General features: G+C 36.7%; 1 protein-coding gene across 1 annotated transcript in view; it reads left to right on the top strand.

Moving 5' to 3' along the window:
* The window catches only part of LOC132124117 (fibronectin type III domain-containing protein 3B-like), a 54,973-nt gene that overhangs the window by 25,130 nt on the left and 16,958 nt on the right, over nucleotides 1-12,885 (top strand). The window contains exons 5-13 of the mRNA XM_059534952.1: nucleotides 1,495-1,726; nucleotides 2,696-2,986; nucleotides 8,284-8,342; nucleotides 9,148-9,290; nucleotides 9,561-9,620; nucleotides 9,940-10,078; nucleotides 10,595-10,648; nucleotides 11,207-11,331; nucleotides 12,107-12,281. Of these exons, the coding sequence (XP_059390935.1) occupies nucleotides 1,495-1,726; nucleotides 2,696-2,986; nucleotides 8,284-8,342; nucleotides 9,148-9,290; nucleotides 9,561-9,620; nucleotides 9,940-10,078; nucleotides 10,595-10,648; nucleotides 11,207-11,331; nucleotides 12,107-12,281 (1,278 nt within the window). The remainder of the gene's footprint in view (nucleotides 1-1,494; nucleotides 1,727-2,695; nucleotides 2,987-8,283; nucleotides 8,343-9,147; nucleotides 9,291-9,560; nucleotides 9,621-9,939; nucleotides 10,079-10,594; nucleotides 10,649-11,206; nucleotides 11,332-12,106; nucleotides 12,282-12,885) is intronic.

Raw genomic sequence — 12,885 nt, 5'->3', positions numbered from 1 at the left:
GTAGACAACAGGTTAAGTAAAAATATTAAAATTCAATAGCTCATAAATATAGCAAAATGCTCCTCTTTATAGTTATTTTTCTAGCTGACTGATGAGCTTATGGACACCGAAAGGTTACTGAAGTTAATTTTACGTTGCAATGTTTACAAGCTTTACACGTTTTCCGCAGTTTGAAAGTGTTGTACTGTAGAATCTCTTATAAAATAGCCTACCTTTTGATGTTAATTCATGTTCATTATGTACTCTAGTAGTAAAGAGCAAGGTATGATAGGTTCACGTGCTGCTTGAACTGAGGCACTACTCGCGATCGCGCCTGCCGCATTAGGGGCCGTTCACATGTCCCGTCTTTTGCACGCTCAAGTTCGTTATTTCAAATGTAGGCGCGCGGTATGCGTGCGTGCTCATAATGAAAGCGGCGCGCCTAGCGTTTTCCACGCGTTTTAGGCGCGATATGTCAACGGCCCCTTAAAGAGCACCAAAACTGTATTTATTGTTTGAATTTTGTTATGAATTTGGAATAATTTTAAAACTGATACTTTGTAAATTAAAACGTAACAAAGCACAAAGCTTTTTGCGATTACTGGACGGCAAGTGCACTTCAAATATTGAAGTTCATGCATTAACAGAACACAGCATGGACTAAGATCTTGTTAAGAAGAAGCCTTATGATTCTAAACGAGAACTGTTAACGATATTGCCAATATCCACACAGATGACAGCTTTACCTGTTGTAGTTTGTTCAAGATATGAACGAAATAGACGCTGTTTTTCTGCACCTTTTCTTCAAGTCTCCATCATTTCTCTCTCGCGCGCGTTTATCAGGTGTGTCAGCGCTGCTGCGCGGCAGATGAGGACTGTTTAAAACTCTTTTTCCCACTAAAACTTCGATGCGCATTCTCTTAATTCGCGAACATAAAAGATGTGAATGTAAAATAATCAGGAAAAAAGGCATTACATGCAATTTTTTAAGAGATAACATGTAAATACATAGGCCTAGTCGCCAGTGGCGACCTCAGCAAAAACTTCAGTCGCATTTTAATATTTATGGTCGCAAATGCGACCATTTTAGTCTCAGTTTGGAGCCCTGATACTGATTTCCTTGCAGATCCAAATAGTTCTTTCCTCTAGTAAAAGCATTTTTGGTAAGGAATGGTTTACTGTTTTCGTCACTAACCTCACCTCAACTTCTAACTCTGGGCGATCCTTGGGTCAACATGGGTTAGAAGTTGAGGTCAGTGAGTTGATTTCTCCCATGTGAACTGTACCAGCGGATCTGTTATTCCTGTAAGCATCTTCCATGCATGAATTATTTCAGTGGAATGTACTTCATAGTCATTCCATTAGAAAGCCTTGTTTACTTTTGCATTCCTGCCCTTTGTTTAAAGTGGCACTGAATGTTTGTAGTCGAGTTGTAAAGGCTGTGCTATTTGTCAGATGGGACATATGAGGGCCTGTATTGTTTGGCTTGACGTCTGTGGATGTTTGTATTTTCAGGTTCTTGAAGACAACACAGGCGTGAGGAGGGTTGTGGTCACACCTCATTCTGAATGTTACCCTCCGAGTTACTCTCCGGCTCTGTCCCCGAGCCACCACATTCACCATCCGTATCTGACACACCCACACTTTATTCCAACCTCACATACGTCATACTACCCCCCGGTCAGCCCCGGTGACATGCCCCCGCACCAGTTCTATCAGCATCGACTGCCACCCATCTACCCAGAAGGTGAGCGTCATAGTCCACAGTAGACTAAAGGTCTTACTCACTTATTTAAACACGTACTTCAGTGAGGATGGGCAACCAGCTCTTTATACTGAATCATAACACTGTTCTGACCAAGCAAAATACCATACGAAGCTATGAAAACACAACCAACTCGAACATGCATTACGAGAGAAAAGTTGAGACACGCTTGACTTAATGTTTCTTGTGGTTTTAACTTTAAGAAACTATTTTTCGTATTTTTTAATGATCAAAATCCTATTTGTCGACTACTGTAAATGTTATACTAAATAGGTAATAGAATAAGATTGTGTGTGTGTGTGTGTGTTTGTGTGTGCATGTTTTTGTCACATATCAGGGCACAACTCTGTATAATGACATTTGTATGACACCGGTATTACAAGGAGAGGGTGACTTATGAGGACATAACCCATGTCCCCATTTTACAAAAACACTTATAAATCATACAGAATGAGTTTTTTTGAGAAAGTAAAAATGCACAAAGTTTCCTGTGAGGGTTAGGGTTAGGTGTAGGGTTGGTGAATGGCGATAGAATATACAGTTTGTACAGTATAAAAACCATTTCACTTATGGGATGTCCCCACTTTCCACAAAAACAAACGTGTGTGTGTAAATTAAACATACTAAAATTAAATTTGAATGAAACCATAATATTTTTGTGATCATATACATACAATGTAGGGCTGTGCAAAAAATCGAATGCAATTTTCATGCACATCTCATCAGTAAAGACGCTCCTGTAATCAGAAGTATATCTCCAGCACGTGCATTTGGATCAGGGTTGCCAGGTTTTCACAACAAATCCTGCCCAGTTGCTTCTCAAAACTAGTCCAAAACTACCCCAATCGCGATTCCAGGAGGTTCCCCGATAAAAATTGCTTCCCGGGGTTAAAATATAAGTGTTTTAGCAGGGTTGCCTGTAGTGTAATTATGATCTTTGTCTTATCTCAGAGATCATCCCGCTGTATAACCTCTCCTCTTTCATGGGTCATGAGGAGTACTGTAAACCTCCACCCAAGAAGCTCAAACAGCCGGTGGAGCGTACGGGTCTAAGTCAGGTGACCAGCTCGCTGTCCAGCAGCTACAAGAACACCACGACCTGCACCACTACAGCTAACGGCTACAGCAAGAGCTACAGCAACCCTGGAGGAGGAGGAGGAGGAGGAGGAGGAAGCCCCGGCAGCAAGAGGCAAGATCGAAGAGCCAGAGGAAGCCCCAAACACTCAGACACCGAGCCACAGGGTAAGAAGACAAAAGTCCAATTTACAACACATCTCATTTAAGAGACATCTTGCTGATTTTGTTCTTATGTCTCTACAGTGTTTTTGTACAACAGCTGAGAGCAAAAACAAAGGATATTTCCAGTGTCAGCTATTTTCAAATAAAAACAGACAGAGCTGCTGACTCTGACAAGATGAGTCAACAATCTTGTCCACATCTGTTCACTTTAAAGCCTCGTTTCCATGAAGCTTTATGGGTCCTTACCTCTGAGCCTTTGTTTTTGAGCTTTTATGTCAGTGTCAGCACTTACTCTTGGTGTGACACACATACACACTGGATAAAGAGCAGCTAGTGAAGGAAGTAAGTGTGAATGTAGAAGAGTGTCCCCTACTGGTGCAATGCAGTCAGTCGTTGAATGATATAGGCTGTGGATAGCATACTAACAGAACTATTATTGCTGTTGAAGTATATAGTTTGTGAAGTACAGTTCATACGTCTGGGCTAAGTAAGATTTCCATTTCTAATAAATGCTGTTCTTTTGAACTCAGCAGTGATTCATCAATGAACCCTGAAAACTGTATCACAGTATCCTCAAAAATATTAAGAATCCACAACTGAGGTCCCAACATTGATAATAATAAGAATGTTACTTCAGCACCATATCAGAATATTAGAATAATTTTACCATATGCATAGTTTCTGTATACACAGAACATCCTCATGATGTTCTACTTCGTTTTCTAAATGCTGTGTCCCACAATGCAATGCTGTCAACTTTACCATCTGTTTCTATTTCTCAAAAAAGCTATCATTTTTCCTTTTCTTCTTCTTTCTTTCTTGGCTTATTTGATCCAACTGAAAGGTCATAACTTAATTAATAGTAATTAAACAAAAATAACAATTTATTTCCGAGATAAGCAGTGATATGCAGTATTTATTAGAAGTATATAATTTACAGTAAGCTTGAAGAATTCCATATAGCCAAGTATTCTAATAAGCGAGGAAGCTGTTCTGGGATCAGATGGTGGATGAATGTGGAACACATGTTGCATGAGATGCATTAGATTCCATAATTCTCTGTATCATCGTTTCCTTTTCTTTCATCATTCCTTTGAAAACGGCTCGCTCTGGATCGCTGTTTTCCTCTTTGTTCTTTAATGGCTTATCTTACCCTGGTCTTTGTTCTTGTGGACCTTTGGTTCCCATGCCTCTGTGTCTGAGAGAGAGTGTGTGTCTGTAATCTGTCTGTGGCGAAACCACAGTGCATAATGAGACCCAGATCTCTTCCTGTCTGAAGTGACAGCACAAGGCTGGTCCGTGTTAGAATGCACAGGGAAAAGGCCAGGCAAATTAAATCAAGAGACGAGAAGACGAGCTGTTCCTGTGGAGAATGTCTGAGAAGATGCTTAGATCTGGGTGAAACGATGACGTCAGACGTTTAGATTTGATCTTCTTCGGTCTCCAGCGGTGTTCAGGACTTTGCTGTGGCTTGTCAAGTTACTCATAATTTAAACTAGTTAAAGTACAATTAAGCTATTCTTTTGAAAAGTTGGTTAGTTACACTACAATTATGTTTTTGAAAGAAGTCTCTTATGCTCACCAAGGCTACATTTATTTGATTAAAAAGGTACAGTAAAAACTGTAATATTGTGAAGTATTATTACAGTTTAAATGTAATTTAATCCTGTGATGACAGAGCTGAATTTTAGCAGCCATTACTCCAGTTTTCTGTCACATTATCCTTCAGAATTTATTCTTATGAAACAACATTGATTATTAGCGATGTTGAAAACGGTTGTACTGATTTTAGAATTTATTTTTATTATTTTAATATTTTTTGTGTGTGTGTGAAAGTCGATCACACTTTTTTTTCAGGATTTCTTAATGAATAAAGTTCAAAACGTAGCATTTATTTGAAATATAAACCTTTGGTGACGGTATATATATCTTTCCTTTCACTTTTTAATTTAATGTGTCCTTGCTGAATTAATTATTAATTTCTTTAAATTAGTTTCATACTGAGCCGATACATTTTAACAGTAGTGTGTGTAATATATGCATACTATATAGTGCAGAAATATAATATTATATGAATATATATTAATCAGTTTAATGCATCCTTGCTCAGAGGTGTCAAGTAATGAAGTACAAATACTTCGTTACTGTACTTAAGTAGAAAGGGGTATCTATACTTTACTTGAGTAATTATTTTTCAGCCGACTTTTTACTTCAACTCCTTACATTTTCACGCAAGTATCTGTACTTTCTACTCCTTACATTTTAAAAATAGCTTCGTTACTGCCATTTCATTCTGGCTTGTCATCATTCAAAAAAAAAAACCTATCCAGATAAATCGCGCCATCCGAATGCAGTGAATTTGATTGTGGTTGGATGAGAAGTATAAACATATAGCATTCCGACACCCTATTGGTTTGTACGGTGTCCATCGCACCTGCACGTGACACAAATAACAAGGACATAGCCAGTTTTGGGTTCGTTTATCAAAAAAATATATTTCTTAAAAGTAGGGTTGGGTATGGAACCGGTATCCGATCGCCTCAGAGTCAGTCCGCTTAAATTTCATATGAAACCGGCGTCAGACCGGCCTCCTCCCCGTCTTTCAGCGCGCTCTTCAATCCGCAGACCGCGAGCGGAGCAGCGCGCGCTCAAACAGAGACAGAGGACACAAGATGTGTGTTTATCGATAGATTGTTGTTAGAATATCCGTGTCTGTAGTTCTTTGTCATAAATGCAGTTTACAAAAGGTCACGAGGGAGCAGTCGGTTTCCCATCTACTGTAAAGTTTTCGCTTGTCACCGCTCATCACTAAACAGCTGTTTCCTCCAGCGACAATCTAGCCCTTAACACATATGAACGAACACATACTTTAAGTACACTTATTTAAATATACTTAATTTAATCATACGTACTTTATACATACACTAGCTACTGTGCAAAAGTCTTAGGCACGTTAGTATTTTCACTTAAAAGAATGGTTTTCGGATATTTATATATTTTGCTGTAGTGTGTCAGAATAAAATATAAGTTTACATTTCCAAACATTCATTTTGCCATTGTCAAACTGCTTATGCATTGAAAATCGCACTAGATTCTTATTAAAATTAATGACAAACTGATATTTTCTACGGACACACTACAGATATAAATAACTGGTTAAAACCCTTTTTTGGGGGAGAAAATACTATTTTTTCTTTTCCATAAGACTTTTGCACAGTACTGTATTTTAAAAACGACATTGTTGCTACTTTATAAAGAATGAGCATACAGTCATTCACAGAACTGATTAAAGACAGTGACAGACAGCACTCATCATAACTAATTATCAGAGAGATTGACAGAGATACAGTAGAGACATTATGTGTGGTTTTGTATTAAATAATGACCCAGATTGTGAAAATACATTTATTAGCCTTAGATTAAAGGAAGCACAACTTGGGAAATGAGAGCATCCAAGGTGAAAGCTATGGATTAATTTTAAATATTTGTAATGTTCTTTAATGTTATCCATAGTTTTTTTTTTGAGGTTCTTTTTTTTTTAAGTATCGGTTCAGGCAACGTTTAGGCGCCGGTACTGTTTTAAAAGTATCGAAAAGGCACTGCACCCCACTTAAAATTTATTATTTCTCACTGGCTTATTTACCAAATGGGTGCTTTCTCTTCCTCCTCCACAAATTAAGCTACAGTAGGTAGTTCGGTAGCGAGACATTTTAATAAATTATCGTTTGAGATTGATGACGCGATTGACAATGTTGTGATAACTAGGCTTTACCAACTTTGTAACTCGTTACCCCCCCACACTGGACATAGCAGACGTATGTACCGAATACAAGAAGCTATCAATCAAGAAGGTATCAGGATTATGAGTTATTTTTCATTTTTAGTTTTTGATTATTCACTTGGATTAATCATTCATTTTGACAGCACTATAATGTTTATTGTATATAGACAACCATACAAGAGTAATTGTTACTAAGCCTGCACTAATGTTCTTGTCCATTGCCCTCTCAGATTCCTGCAGCTAAGCTTGGATGTACATTTACATTCCATCAAAGGTTAATGATGAAATGCCTCTGAAGTTTGACTTTTTGCACCATAACAATACTTATTGGCAACTAGTCATCATATCTCTAGCTCTTTAATGTATTTGCATTGTACTAAAATGCATTCATTTTCAATAGCCATATATGCGGCTGAAACAGGTAGCCTAGTGCATCCCAAATTTTTCAACATGAACATTTTAATATAACATTATAGTCATTATGGCCTTTAGAAAAATGTTTTTTTTGAGGAGGTGGGGTAGTGCACAATAGGCCCCTGTGGCACGGCCCAAGTTTTTGTTCTTAATGGCATTTTTTCCCTTACATTACTTTTACTTTTATACTTTAAGTAGTTTTTTTAAACCAGTACTTTTACACTTTTCCTTGAATAAAAAGCTTGAGTTGATACTTCAACTTCTACAAAAGTCTTTTTAAACCCTAGTATCTATACTTCTACTTGAGTAATGAATGCCAATACTTTTGACACCACTGTCCTTGCTAAATAAATTATTTTATTTCAAAATTAGTTAGCAGGATTGTTGCAATGTTGCAAAAATATTTTAATACATATTACGAAAATATCATTATAAGTTAGAAGAAAAAACATGATTATTTATTTGTTAAGTAGAACATCAATTTTGAATTGGATGCAATTATGAGAAAAAGTTAGCAGAAATGTTCTCAGTTGCCTTTTTTATTTATTTATTTATTTATTTTTAACAGGCTTCCATCGGTAAACTTTTTTTCTACTGAAATTTAGGTTGTAACATCATTTTACTTAAAAATAAATAAATAAATAAATAAAACTTTGACCTGTTTTTAATCCATACATGGAGTGGAATTTCTAATTTTCCCACTCTTTTTCCCCCTTCCTCTATTAAAATAAAGAATCCACTGAAAACATCCCCGTGTCTCAATCTCAACAACATCTTGTTGGGGAAAACCATGGAGGTCAGTGAAGGGTCATGTTGCCATGACTTCATCGCAGATGACTCATAGCAGGAACCCCTTGGGCTCCATAAGAGCCAGACCTATGAACCTGACTCCCCGAAAGACACTTTCTGACCCGGCTCAGGCCCGATCTGACAGCCCCATCCATCAAGATGTCTCTATTGCCTCAGATCTCGGTCTCTGTCTAGTGATACTGAATTTATGTTCTTTGTATTTTTTTTCTCTTTGCAAACAAGCATGAGGATGTTACAGACATGCACTCTCTCTGATTTATGACTGATGGCTACATTTAATCTGTTTTCTGTGCAGATCTCGATGTGGACACTAGACGAGTTCAGGCTGTGCCATCAGGAATGGACAAGCCGCAGGTGAGGGATTTTAAATCATGTCCTCTCACAAATCTCCTTTCCTTCACACAGTTCAGAAAATAAAAATCAAAAAAATCAAAAAGCATTTCCATTTCTGTTCACAAGGGGGCAGCAGCTGTTAATGAATGACGCAGTGGTTCAGTGATCCATTGATTGGTCACATCAATATGTTTTTCTCATCTCTACTATGGTTTCATAATCTTCCACTCTTTCTGTGAGCGGGAATGCATGTTATATGATATTAATATGATATTAATATGCAACTTCGAGCTGCAGGGTGCTCTGACTGGTGCTTCATTCACTCAACACGAGTCTGCCGTAGCCTTGGCACCCAAACTAAGTACTATTTACAGCTGCCTAGATTTATTGATATACCAAGCATCATAAATAATTTGGAATTACAATTCTAATGGGCCTTTCAGTTGTTTCACTTTATTTTGGTCTTTTAATCTCCTACCAGGCTTTTCTCTGAAAATAGTTTCTGACTTTCAATCTTGTTGTTCAGGCTTTTTTTGCATGTAGAATAAAAAATGAATGGAAAATAAATTCTGCTATATATATATATTTTTTGTTTTGTTTTTAATTATTGTATTGCCGTAATGGAAATCTAAAGAAACCCGCAAAAATGTAAAACATAATGTTGCAAAAATAAATCTATATATTTTAAATAATAATTATTTAAAGTATAATTTTACGTGGAATAATAATTTAAAAGATAGATTTTGTTTTCTTTAATTTATTTACTTGCAGATTTTGAGGTGAAATTTCAAGCAGTTATATTGTGTGTATTATTTTAACCCTTCAGGTGTCTAATGTGCAGTCCAGCTCCGCGCTTGTGTCATGGACGTCTGTTTCTGGATTGGGATCATCTGGACAGGTCCCTTCCTGTAGTTACGAGCTCCAGCTCAAGGACAAGGGCCGAGATGGGAAATACAAGGTTGTGTATAGGTAAGGGCTTCTGTCTTTACTAATAATTGTATTCATTAATGTGTTCTGAGTCACTAAAGCTCTTTGTTTTCAGTCATTAGTATAGTTACATTCACCATGCTGTTAGGACATAATCCTCATGTACGTCTGCAGCTTTGCCTTTTTTTGGTTCCTGAAGCAAAACGTATAGGCTGTCATGAAATGATTGGAAAGCTGAAGGAGGGTTTAAAGAATGCTTTATCTATCGGTCCCCAGAAACAGACTTTCACTCTTCGTCTGTCTCTGTTTCAGTGGTGAGGAGCTCCAGTACACCCTCACTGACCTGAGACCAGCCACAGACTATCATGTCAGGTAAGAGTAGTGCTTCACCTTTGCGTTTATTCATTTCGTACACACTTTTAAACAAAGCAACTCACAAATGAGTACGGTTGGGTATTTAAACCCTTTACTGGTATGTACCGGACCGATCCAAATGCCTAAGCTGGCGATAAGAAATACTTGCTGTCTTGTGCACTTAAACGCATTGTTATCGCTAAATGAATCATTTCAAATGGCAGTAGCAGATATTCTGTATATTTTGATATATATATATATATAAATATATATATAGATATATATCTGAATTACTCTTGACCTCATTGGAAATTCTCACCATGTGTGTGTTTTACAGAGTAAGCACAGTGTGTAACTCTGTGCAAGGTCCCAGTTCGGATGCGAGGGCGTTCACTACCCACGGTGCCCCTCCTGATACCCCTCTACCGCCCAGACTGTCCCATCGCACCAAGAGCTCCCTCACATTACAGTGGAAGGTATGCATGACTGAATTGCATTGAATTCTGTACTATTGTGCAAAGTTTCTACAAATTGTACGTTTCTTAGGGTTCAACTATATTACGTAATGGTGGAATAGTTTATGGTGATTTATTAATAATTAATGCAATTATTTATTGAACATTCCGTGTTGCGTCATGCCAAGAAATTCTCCTTTACTGTTGTAAAATCACTGTTATGTATGTACCTCTTGTCAGTATGCACACAACTTAAGTTAAAAATATTTTCTTTTTGCTTGACTTTGTGTCATGGATTTATGTGGATTTATATATTTCTTATATAAAAAGTTTATGTCCGAGGGATTTTTTTAAATAAATTAATGCTTTTATTAAAGTGACAAAGAAATTTTTAATGTTACATTTTAACATATTTAAACTGAATAAAATTTAGTTTTAAATTTAGCATTTAATTGGAAGTATGTATGTTTGTATGTATGTATGTATGTATATATATATATATATATATATATATATATATAATTTTTTTTTCTTCAGCCCCCTGTGGACAATGGCTCAAAAATCACCAATTATGTTCTAGAATGGGATGAGGTATGTATCAATTAAATTGGTTATGTCCTATTTCTGCCATTTATTCAAAATATTCATTACATTTTCTTGCTCTCTCATTTCCTCTTCATTATTTGCCTTTTTTCTTTTTTTTTCTTTTATTTGGCTGTGATGGGGTTTTTTTTTTCCTGTCCCCATGGCATGAGATGTTGGTCCTGTGGCGACTGAGGCTTTAACCCACTGTTCCGCTTTACATCATACTTTTTTTTTTTTACTCAAAGCTTTTCTGACTCATTAAGAGTTCATTAAACCTCCTCAACTGTGGCGGTGCCACTCCAGAAGTGTCTGAAGATGCTGGCAGTGGTTCTTCTTCCTTTCAGAATACCTCTGCAGTTAACCTTAATTAAATTCTGCATCCTGTTGTTGTGACAATAAGCACAGCTTCCAGCTGCAGTTTTGTTCTTTTCATGTAAAGAGATTTCTGTTCTGACACAGCGTGTGACTGCCGATTTCCTTTTTTGTATGTTTTAAGATGTTTGTTTTTCTTGTCATCCTACTTGTCAATCCTGACTGCATCGTTTCATCCTCATTTTTTTTCAGGGAAAGAAAAACAGCATTTTCCGCGAATATTATGTTGGACACCAGCGACACTGCAAAGTAATGGGGTTGTGTCCTGCTGTCGGGTACACGTTCCGAGTGGCAGCACTAAATGATATTGGCACAAGGTTTTTTTTTTTTGTCTCTTACAAAAACACACACACACACACAAAAAAAAAAAAAATATATATATATATATATATATATATATATATATATATATATATATATATATATATATATATCCAATAATACCATATGTTGTTTTATTTTATTTTTTAATTTAATTGTAATTTTTTTTATTTAAACATTTTGTTTTAAGATGACATCTTTTGATTTACTCATCAAAATGAGTAAATTTTGCATAATTACAAGCAACCATCCCTAAGGCCTGTCCTTAACCTATAGCAAATATCTGTAGTTGATAATATTACTCAGTACTTATTTGTATTATTACACTGTAACAGTGTCGCCTAAAAAAGCGTAACCTATTTGTATTTTTTTTGCCATCAAAATACCATTGATAATGAATATAATAATATTTCAGTTATATGGTATTTCCATTTTATACTACCATTTTATTATGATACTGCCATAGCACTTATTTTTAAGGGGCATTTCTGAGGTGTAGGTGAAATATTGTTTTATGATTTACTGCAAAAAATCTATATTTATAAATATAACCCAGCAGCCTATGTGCTTTTAGTTGCACACAGTTGAATAGATATTGGTCCCTGTGGTGTCCTAGCGTTTAATTCTCCTTACTACTCAACATGAGTTGGAGTAAGTCCAAATAGTTTATAACTTTGTGCTTTTCACACACTTTGATGATACACAGATATGTTGTATAATCTTTATAGGCTTGGATTTATTACTGTACGAATAATATATTTTTTTCTGCAGTGGTTTCAGCACAGAAGTTGTCTTCAACACCACCGGAAGTCTCCCGCAGACGTCCTTACCTCCGCGGCTGGCACAGGCAGGTCCTTCCTGGGTTACGTTGGAGTGGACGCGACCGAACAGCTGCAGCGTTGAGGAGGTCGTCACTTACACCCTGGAGATGCAGGATGAGAGCAAGGTGTTGAACCCATCCCTACTGCCCCCATCCCATAATCCCCTGATCCCTTGTGCAGTAGTTATTACGACTTTCTGTTGTCATAATAACATCTACCAAAAATAGATATTCTCAGCGTTATACACTGGACATCATCGTCTCTTAGCTGGAATTGTATTTTATTTTATTTTTACCCTTCTGATTTCTAGTTATTTGCCCTTGCCCACAGTTGTCAGATTAAATGAACCCTTCTGCCTGTCATGTTTAATACCTCAGGCTGATGCGCCTGATTTCATCCACACTATTTTTAATCTTGCGGTTTATTTTTGATCATACACAGTAATTGTAGAATCTTGCCATTTAAAAAAAATAAATTAATAAACCACAAAATTAGAAAATAAACCACAAATCTGATAGGAAATATGCTAATTTTATTGTTATATTATACACTATATGTCCCCCTTCCTCAAATCTTGCCCTGGAGGTCCAATGCACTGCAGAGTTTAGCTCCAACCCTGATCAAAGTCACCTGCCTGTGATTTTCTAATGATCCCAAAGACATTGATTGGCATTGATTAGCATGCTCAGGTGTGTTTGATAAGGGCTAGATCTAAACTGTGCAGGAAAG

The sequence above is a fragment of the Carassius carassius genome, chromosome 42 (genome assembly GCF_963082965.1).
Source record: "Carassius carassius chromosome 42, fCarCar2.1, whole genome shotgun sequence".
NCBI lineage: Eukaryota > Metazoa > Chordata > Actinopteri > Cypriniformes > Cyprinidae > Carassius > Carassius carassius.
Note: the sequence above shows the minus strand (reverse complement) of the source record. Positions and strands in the feature narration are given on the sequence as shown.